This window comes from Barbus barbus (assembly GCF_936440315.1).
Source record: "Barbus barbus genome assembly, chromosome: 22".
NCBI classification, from domain to species: Eukaryota; Metazoa; Chordata; class Actinopteri; order Cypriniformes; family Cyprinidae; genus Barbus; species Barbus barbus.
In genome coordinates this window covers 17,837,537-17,847,674 of record NC_136750.1, presented here as the reverse complement: position 1 = coordinate 17,847,674, position 10,138 = coordinate 17,837,537, and the positions used below count along the sequence as shown (strand labels likewise).

Sequence of the window (10,138 nt, the reverse complement as noted above, 5' to 3'; positions counted from 1 at the left end):
AATTTGAGTTGATCATGAAAATAATCCCTACTCTTGTTCATTAAGGGACATCAATGGAGTAAGTGCGCTTGCAGCATTAAGCATAGCCTATATTGCTGTAGATTTAGTTTTAATTCTCGAAGAACGTCTTTACATTACTGAACTGTTTTAGAAGAAGTCATGGTTATTAAAAAAAAATAATAATAATAAAAATAAAAAACAACAACAACTGCATATACTACAGAATCACATAGGCCGGTTTGGAACCAGAGAGGAGGAACAAAAATTACAAAAACAGCTATAGATACATGGACACAGGACAATAAAGCAATTTGGAAAAACTTTTTTTCTTCTCTTCTTAATCTTTCCAAATTGTCGCTTAAATGCACTTTAGTTTTGCTGTCCCAGAACAGATTATGCAAATCCTTTAATTATTTTTCTCTTGCCTTTTTTCCTTTTGTATTAATTTTAGTGGGTCATTTATTTATTCATTCATTTTTGCATTTATTACAAAAAACAACAAACAAACAAAAAACATTAGAACAAACTGTTCAGAATGACACTGGGAGCAATCTCTGGATTTCGAGGCTTCACTGAATGTCTCAATTTTAAAATTCACAGTCATTGTATGAAAGTCTTTCTTCGTGAAAGTAAACTCGTGTAACAGCCGTTTCCTTCTACAAAAGAAGCGCTAACTATTGTAGTCACAACCCCTTTGATCATTCCTTCTGCCTACTGAATCGACATGTAAGGCCAGTTAAAACTGCTCCCCGACAGCAACATATCCCTGATGAGGGTTTCAATTGGGGTTTTACCTACCAATCGGACGAAAAATAATTGCTCTATGACCGAAGACGAGACTGTACGGAGAGAGGGCAAGCGCAGTAATAACTTCCCAAATCGAGTTGGCTGGTTGGGATACTGGCTCCGAACGTACTCCTCCAGAGCGCACTGGGACTTCTCTTGCAAACTTTCCACATGGGCCACATCTGACAGGCCACAGGCATCTATAAGGAATGGAGAGATAATAAAATGTTTATTACATCAACTCTACACCTGGACCATCCATTTACAAAATGACAAGGCACACTACAGTATAACACATACTATTTTACTTAACATTGCTATTACGTCAATATATACACACTGTACATTACAATATCCTATATCATGTAGCCTAACGCAATGCACAAAACATAGCTTTCTGAAAAACATACGCGCCATACGAGTTAACTTTAGCGTTTACGTTCAAATTCATACGAGATACATAAATATTTTATACGCTGCAGTTCTGCTGGTACGTATTTTATAAAAGAGAGCTAACTGAATAAACATTCCAGCGTATGAGTTGTTCTAAACCTTTTGAATCGTGACCCAAGTTATCCCAATAAAAAGGACAACTTAGTAGCATGTGGGTCACACTATTATGGCAAAAAGATAAACAGAAAGACAATAATAATAATAATAATAAATGTTAAGAAATACACATTTAAAGTGCAATAATACGGTATCGGTGTTATTATTGATATTTTTTAAACATTTATAGAACCATTTATAGAACCAACACAACCTTTAATCTAAACTTTTAAACCATTTTGAAAGGCGTTTTTTTAAAGATCGACAGCAGACTCGAAGAGCAAAATATCCACAAGAGGTGGTATAAGACTTTAAATCAATAAGGTGATTGCAAATTGCTGCCCTACATGACATGAACTATTAAAGATGTAATGTTAACAACCGTTCCATTACTATGTCTTCTTTTAAGTTTTGATTCAGTTATATGGAATTGTTGTATGAAGCATTATCTGTAAAGGAAGCAACACAGTATATTGGCATTCTGGGGCAATCTTTATTGTGCAACTGGTAGGCTACTAAAGCTTTTTCAGTCATAAATTTTCGAGAGAATAAATTTGCCGTGAAGTTTTAGATTTGTAAAACTTTTTCGCTTTAGCTCTGTGATACACAAATAAAGAAAGGAAGTCAGGGTCATGACCCAGTTCTGGAACGAGTCCAGCATGTGTCTTGGATCCCTAGATCATCCTAACAAAACAAGGAAGAACTGTGAGCTTTTAACAACGCACAAAAATGTCTTGTCGTCCGCCACAATAAAGAACAATTAAACAAAGCTAGCCACTAGTGTTTATCGCAACGTGAATATATCTATCAATTTAAACTATCGGCTCCAGTGTAAAGCTGGGCTGTGATATGTGTAAACGGAGCATTAGGCCTTTCTTCCCTTTCCTACACAGCCTCACCCCCTCCCTTCGAGCATGACATCCTTAATATCTGTCATTGCAAATAAATACAAATAATTGATGGCCATTCAAAATCTTATTATGTTTATGTAGCCTATAGTGAAACTACAAAATATGAATAAAGGTATAGTTTAGAGTTGTAAATCGATAGCGCTCATTTTCTCATTATTTGTGTTTACTTTATTATAAAAAAATAAAATAGACTACGTAGCTATCTGTAAAGGGCTATAGGGAAACTTATTTTTCCATTATTTTGAATACGTAATATAATTAATAGATTTTATGTATTGCTGGCTTTCACAAAATATTAATTGCATCACCATTTAATTCTTAAAGAAGCTTAAGTGTTCAAATAAATTCCTAAGCGTTAAATATAATTGCTGTATTATACTGACAATACGTCGAAGACTTTAAAAAATATTGGTCAGAGAAATCATTTTCCTAGTTTTACTTATTCATTGAAATTATTATTAGAGAGCTCTGCAAAATATTTACACTTACGTGGCTATTACGACGATAAATATGCTAAAACTAGCACACATACCGTTTTCTAGATTTTATTAAAATAATCCACCTTTCTTTACTGTTCAAACACACTGAAATATAAAGTAGATGTTTAGAAAATTAAAGCTTACCTGAAGTGAACAAAACGATGGCCTTTAAACAGCTGTATTCAGCAGAGTCAACGTGCAATGCTTTGAGCTTTTCTACTTGTTCTTGGAAGATCCTAATGTGGTCCATAAAGGCGACCACTCTGTCCGCAGACATGGGGGAGGCATGGAGCCCAGCCGCCGCCAGAAGTGGAGCGACATGGAGCGGCATGGAGCATTGAGCAGCGTTGAGCACAAACAACTCACTCCAGGTCAACCTCAAAAGGGCAACCTGGTCGGTAATTTGGAGGTCTGGGAAGAAGGGAATATTCCTGGCCCACTCTACCGCACTAAACAGCATCCTGGCTGCCAGTTCACAAATGTTCTCGATGCCCATGATGTTGTTGGGCTGCATGCATTGACTGCCATACCGAGAAGTTGGGTAGGGCTCCGCTCGTAGTAGTAGAGAGATATATCCGGATAAGTAGGAATGGCAGTGCAGTGGGTCCCCATTTGTCAAGGAGAACTGACCATGGTGTGGCTGTGTGGGTGGCATCCGTCCCCTTTGCACTGCTGCAGTAAAAAGAGAAACTGTAGATATTGATGCTTGAATTCTACAACAACAAAACATAGCTTGACCTTGTTTCTACTTCACTTGGTGTGTTATTACCATACAATTTGTTTAGAGAACTACATCAATTGCATTATACAATCAATTATTATGTCACTTGACACGTGCAGAACTTTTAAACTATCATTGTGGCCTTCATGATTCTACTGTTAAGTGAAATAATAATAATAATAATAATAAAAACTAGGTTCACGATATGCTCACAATAATGCTCTGCACCGTGCACACACAGAAAATAATTATAGTAAAATCCTATGTTTTACTTTAACAGAAAAATAGATATTGGCAAATGTTTAAATTTTAGTGTTCTTGTCAAATAGTTTTTGTTTACGTTTCACAGCAGGCATGAGTACATGCACAAAGAAAGACATGAATGCTAACCCTTAACCTATTTAGCTAGCTACAGAGTCAGTTCTGCTGTCTATTGAGAATCTGCGAGCGAGCTGGGTGTCTGGCGGAACGTTTATTCAAATAAATACTCTCAAAAGCGCAACAGTGAATATTATTTACTTTTATATCGGAGAGGAGCAATGTAGATTGCGGTCGATCTAGAGACCCTAGCCTATAGTGTGTGTGTGTGTGTGTGTGTGTGTGTGTGTATGTGATTTTGACGCTGCCTCTCATACTCCCTCGCCATAACCGCACGGCATATCTGCAGTGATATTATTAAAAATCAAGACGAATGCCCCTGTTTTCGTCGTCGAATAAAAGTGTTGATCTATTTAACGTTGCGAACATATAAAATGTGAAATAGTCGCTTGAGAGAGGGTGTTCTTATTCGAGCATTACGGGCGCCGTGATAACGCTCAGACTCGAGCGCTATAGGCGGTTCCTTCGCGTGCTGTGGTCGGGCAGACCGAGAGAAAAGAGTCGGGGATAAAATACAGGGGGACGTAGCATGCATGGTTCAGTCAGGCTAAATACAAAAGACAAAGACAGCAGTAAAACAACAAAAATCCCAATACCTTCCCGTCTCATGCCAACTTTGAGGCATTTTTTGAGGCGGCAGTACTGACACTGATTGCGATGGTGCTGGTCAATGGGACAATTCCTGTTGGCACGGCATGTGTAAGTGAGGTTCCTTCGTACGCTCCGTTTGAAAAAGCTTTTACACCCCTCGCAAGTGAACTGGCCATAGTGTTTGCCGCTGGATTTGTCCCCGCAAACCACGCACTCTATGTGCTGTGGTTGCTGCTTTTCCGACTGACTCTGCGTCGTCTGGTTCGTCGGGGTGGACTGTGTGTTGTTGTTCGGAGGTCCTTGAACGGGTGTCTGAGGGGTCTGAGGGGCAACCTGAGAGGCCGTCAGACCCAGCTGGCCTGGTTGAGGGGTTGGAAGGGATAGCCCTCCTTGGGCTTGCGATGAGAGGGTGCCCTGGGTCTCGGCCACATCGTCCTGGGAGCCTCTCCACACTACCATTGCCATATCTATCAGTCAACGTTAAAAAAACTTTTTGTTCCCCGTTTTTGGTTTCGGAATGCTTTGTTTCAAAAATTAATATCGCAGCACGGTGCCTTAGGAAGGTAAAATAAATAATTCAGGATCGGCACGGTCGATTAGAGTCTGAATGTCCGTTCAAAGTTGCGCACCGACGACAAATAGTAGTCTATTTCTTGACTGAAATAGCGTTACCTGGCATGTGGTTAAAACTGAAGCAAAGACAAGCCGAATAACAGCCTTGCTCTTAGAGGCCAAGTCCAGGGGCACTTGCAGTCATCCATCCAGTAAACCCATCAAGGAAAAAATGGGAAATAAACACGGCGGAAGAAGATATGAACAGAGCAAGACAGAGAACTTCGCGTGTGTAGCGATGCTCGGACGCGCAGAAACACGCAGCTTTCAAAGATACTTGCGACTCGCGAGAAGTTCCAGCGTAAAGTCTTGAAGAAAACCAACAACTGGCAAAAAAATATTGCCGCTTCTTCCTTTTCTTCAGATGAGGTAGCGCTAGCAGCCGCGCGCAGTTGCAGCCTGTGCTCGAGTCAAATATGAAGTCAACTCTCCGGCAAGCAGGACTGATAAAACAAAAAGATCACAACCTACAGAACCTCCTTCATGCGCGTAAAAATAATAAGAGAGAGAACAGAGAATCAAAGTGATCAAATATGTTAAAAAGGGGGAGGTTAGGAAGTGACTGCGATTTGTAGGCGCTGGGCTGCAGAATGCTTTCTCTCTGATCAGCTCACTGAGCTCTCTATATAGTGAACTTTGACACGACTGCTGCAACTTAGCACACGTTACCATGGAGATGAGTTGCCATATATGGAAAGTGACTGTGTTTGACTGGTCAGAGCTCACGGACCTCCCCCTGAACCCCATTGGCTAGTCGGCACTTGTGCTACTTGGTTCTTTGCCAAAGCCAGGAATAAGGGTCGAGGAGCCGCTTGGTCCTAAAGAGAGTAGGACACAGTTCGATAGAAAAATGATCGCAATACATGTGTTCATTATTTTTACTTATTTGAAATAAAATCCACGATTGCCACATCGTTTAAAGCCGCTTTCCACGCCACATAGGTCCGGGGCTTTTCAAAAATCAATATTATGCAAATTTATATATTATTTTTGGTTTTTAAACAATAGGCTACCATCCCTCTTGTGTGAGCACAAAAACAATATCTCCGTGATAATGAATGATATTTCTGTCATTTAGATTTTGGATATTCCAATGTGTCTTATGCATTGCATACATTTTGTTACATTCATATAGACTGGCTGCAACGTATATGATTTGGTCGCTTTCATTAATCCATTTATCCGCATTAACGCCTCGTTATAAATCATGAAACTGCATATAATTTATCAAGTCAATAATGCACTGACAAATACATTTAAAACAGAGACCGTCCACGAGGGAGCAAGCAATTTACGCGAGAGGCTATTGTTGTAAGTTTTAGTACTTACACTGTTATATGTCAAAGATGTAGCCTATGCGAAACTCTACTCTGTCAGCAATAATGAAAAAAATCCTACTAAATTAATAAAAAAAAAAAAAAATAATAATCAACAAGAGTCAGAATGTGTGCAATCTATACGTGTGTAAATATTAGTTGTTTAATTTTATCAGAACATGAATATCTTACATAAGCTTTTTTTACTTTGCGTCTTTTTTTGATTTGCTACCAATCCAATCAATTAGTCCAAATACCTATTGGCTTAGGCTATTACGTATAGGTCTTAAATTTAAGTCGAATGACTTTACCTTCAAAATCCAAAAAAGATATCTGATGAGTACTGACGTTTATACCGTTATCTACACAATTTACAGTCATACTTAGGAAATCAGCACCAATTGCCACATATGCTGTTGTGTATATGTTCTTTCGCTGTAATCATTAATACTAGCAATAAAGTACTGAATAGCATGTTAGTTTTGTAATTTTTTTGAAAACTTATCATCATAATAGATTTTATCCCTATGTATAAGGCCAAACGGCTCTCAATACAGTATGTTTTTTTATGCAGAGATCAGCGTGTTCTCATAAAACAAAAGAGAATTTTAGGGTTACTGTGTTTTTAGGGCCTTGGCATGCTACATATATATTATTCAGTGAAGTTAATAAAATATCCCACAACTTTCCTCGAATGGGTCAGTGGGTTTTCGATGAAAAAAAAAAAACCCAAAACATTCAAAAATCATGCAAAGATAAGATGAATGATGCTCTTTGAGAAAACAGTAGCCCAAAAGTCTTATGTTAATTGCCATGGATGTTCGCTGGAAGCCTCGGGGTGGTCAAATGAGGTGTCTCCCTTTTCGCTCCTCGGGTTATAAGTCAGAGCACATTTTTTTCAAAAGCTCGCTTGTTGAAGTCTACTCTCTGTATCACCAGAGGTTGTCGGAGTTGGGTCCACTGAAAAACGTACAGTGCTAAATCACAGCATATGCTGCCTCGGAGGAAAAACGCTGAAGACTGGACGTACAACAGTATATGGGCGCCCCCTAGCGTTTGGATTATTTCTGCCTGATATCGTTCTTTAAGGTGGAAGAGCCATCTTAAATGGAAACTACATCGGTCGCTCGCCTCTCACATACACCAAAGTAACATGCGCCTATTTTAATCTGATTAATGCTTTTGAGATTTCCTTCTAATTGACTTGGACGTTGCAGAGGTGCGCTTGTAGGTCTCGTCCACACATTTTCTCCACAGTATTGTTCACGCACGGGAGTATTGCAGCGTTTCGGTTTATTTTGGCCAGTTTATTGAAACGATCAAAAGTGAGCACCGTACCTCATCTCTGACCATTCAAATGCCTGTGTGTGAACAAGACAGCCGACAGCAATGCCGCAGAAGTCAATTATAGCGTACCGATGCAAAGTGGATTTTACTTCAAGATCAAGGTAAGTGTTAATATTTTCACACTTTAACTTGCGAAGACACGGATATTCCCTATTTCTTTCTTTCTTTTTAAAAGCAAGAATACGACTAATAAAGACGCATAGTGAGACATGCATGCAATACACAAACATCACTTCTTAAATATCAGCAAAATTACTGACAAAGACCAAAAAGAAAGAAATAAAAAATAAAATAAAATAGTGCTCATGATGCGATGATTGTATAATGAATGGACAATGTGTTCTGCTCAAGGATGCGTTTGCTAGATACAATGTTCATTTTCAAATATTTTTAATCAAAATTATGAATGAATTCACAACACAAAAAAACAATCAGGTTCACTTTAACATACATATTCCAAATAATATGTACATGCTAAGTGAGGTTTGATTCTCAACAATTATAGCCCAAACATACCAAATGCATATGAAGTCGATTCGTCTTCCCAGTGATGCATCCTCTCCTATATGAAAAATATACTTAGTCTTCTCTGTCTGTGCGAATTAACCCTCTGTTTGGAAGTGCAACCAACGTTTCCTTTTCCACTGACGGATTTATACACAAAAATGCGGTTCTCTGTTTATTTGAATGATTACTAAAACTTTAGGGAGGGAAAAAAGACAAACCGACAAGCAAAATCGGTCAAACTTCTCTGCGACGCTTAAATCACATGTTAATATTTAGCCTAGTACATATCCTAATAGAAGGACAGACGTGTTGATGACTTTGAAGAAATATATTTTTAGTTTTTGGTTTTGTTAAAAAAGAAAAAAATGACAGAAGATGCTCCTGTGCGTCTTTTTCTTTTCCACAGAAGGTAAAAAGCCTCCTCAGTGCAGCTGCTTTGTGTGGGCTGTGTGATTGGGGGAGGGAGGGGGGTGAAGTCAGGAGAGACACCTGTCTGTTTATGTGCAAACTAGTAACAGTGATATGCCTTTGTCGCTTTTTCAATGGTTAAGTCCAAAGTGAGGACTTTATTAGATCAATGAATTTCGATAATTGAAGCAATAAACCTTTACCGTTATGTAAATACTGTTTTAATATGTCATACAGTTCATGAACAGACACAAACATAAATCTACAAGAATGGACATGAGAACATCCCATCAATAAGGGTTTGATATTTATGCTCACACAGAATAAAACAAAGCTAGTAGGCTACTTCAGAAAACACTCATGCAGTCGTCAGACGTCTAGAAGCTATAGCCTACTGCATTCACTAGTGACGTCAAATTGCCGTATAGAAGACAATTATAGTTGAAGTAAAGTAATTCGGTCAATGCCTGATAGGTTTTTCAAGAGTTGTGTACGCAGGGAGCTTTAATTGCCTGTTCTGGTCTGCCCAACTATAGCTATAGCCTGAAGCTACAAAGGAGAGTCAAGTTTCAGGACTTAGTAGCAAATAAATATAAATATAAGATGAACGGAATGTCATACATATACATCCATTCATTAGGCATTCAAACAATAAATACATAAATAAATAAACAAACAAACGCCTGTATTCACATCCCATTTTTTAAACCCCATTTCCAACGCAAAGACACATTGAATTATTTTAATATATTTAATACAAAGGCCTCAAATGTGACTCCTTACACAGCTAATTACATGACATGCATTTCATTAAAATTCCCAAAACCAAGTTTTATTCACTAGGTTATTTGTTCCACCTCTGAAAGATTACACAATAAAAGCAAACGCCTCTAGCAAACGAGTAGAAATGAATCCATTTGCACTTAAAATAGCTTGTAATCGGTGGTTGTGCCGAAGGAACTTTGGACGAAAGCCGTTTTCAAGCAACTTGATGTTGATCAGTAAAGTGCAAGCAAAGTCGTTCTGGCACATTTATCATCGTAAAACGCACTGCACAAGAAAGAGTCCTCACACACAGAGCTCAGCAAGCGTCCACACACACAATAGCGCTCCCCCATCGGGACCTCCATCGATTAGGACGAGACACTACACTAAATATTTACTGATCACACACAAATAGCAGGATCTTTAACGATTTTCCATGGCTGGGACGCGAAGAAAGGGGTAAATCACTTTATTATTGTGTGTAAAGTAAAGTACGCACGCTGGGACACGAGTGTGTAAGATGTGACTCCTGTAAGAGGAGCTATAAGCGAATACATCGATAGACATTGAATGAGCAAAATATCCAAACCGCAGCAAATCTCAGTCATCAGCCGACTACACATAAAACGAGAATTTAAACCGTAAAGGAAACAGCTAAACTTTGATTTACTAATATATCAAATTTAATATCGAACATAAACAATACATAGGCTATAGCCTATATATATATGTTTCCATTGTACTTTTGTCCTCCAGCTTATTTATTTT

The 10,138-nt window shown here is 38.5% G+C and overlaps 1 protein-coding gene across 2 annotated transcripts; it reads right to left on the bottom strand.

The window, feature by feature from the left end:
• Nucleotides 1-438: 438 nt before the first annotated feature.
• LOC306888455 (COUP transcription factor 2-like) lies at nucleotides 439-5,658 on the bottom strand. Of its 2 annotated transcripts, none has more exons than XM_079446767.1 (3): nucleotides 4,421-5,658; nucleotides 2,870-3,415; nucleotides 439-986 (listed from the first exon to the last, which is right to left on the bottom strand). In XM_079446767.1, exons 1-3 carry the CDS (start codon nucleotides 4,878-4,880, stop codon nucleotides 712-714), a joined length of 1,281 nt encoding a protein of 426 aa, XP_079302893.1. In that variant the 5' UTR covers nucleotides 4,881-5,658; the 3' UTR covers nucleotides 439-711. The 2 variants fall into 2 exon arrangements, with proteins under 2 accessions (XP_079302893.1, XP_079302894.1); XM_079446768.1 differs by having other exon boundaries at nucleotides 2,870-3,397.
• Between the last annotated feature and the right edge of the window lie 4,480 nt (nucleotides 5,659-10,138).

What these genes read in the sequence shown, in the direction of transcription:
- LOC306888455 (XM_079446767.1), bottom strand. Translation starts at nt 4,880, where the DNA reads ATGGCAATGGTAGTGTGGAGAGGCTCCCAGGACGATGTGGCCGAGACC. An exon ending in AGTTGGCATGAGACGGGAAG is followed by an intron (nt 3,416 to 4,420) that starts GTATTGGGATTT and finishes CAATATCTACAG; the next exon opens with TTTCTCTTTTTACTGCAGCA. An exon ending in CATCGTTTTGTTCACTTCAG is followed by an intron (nt 987 to 2,869) that starts GTAAGCTTTAAT and finishes CATTCCTTATAG; the next exon opens with ATGCCTGTGGCCTGTCAGAT.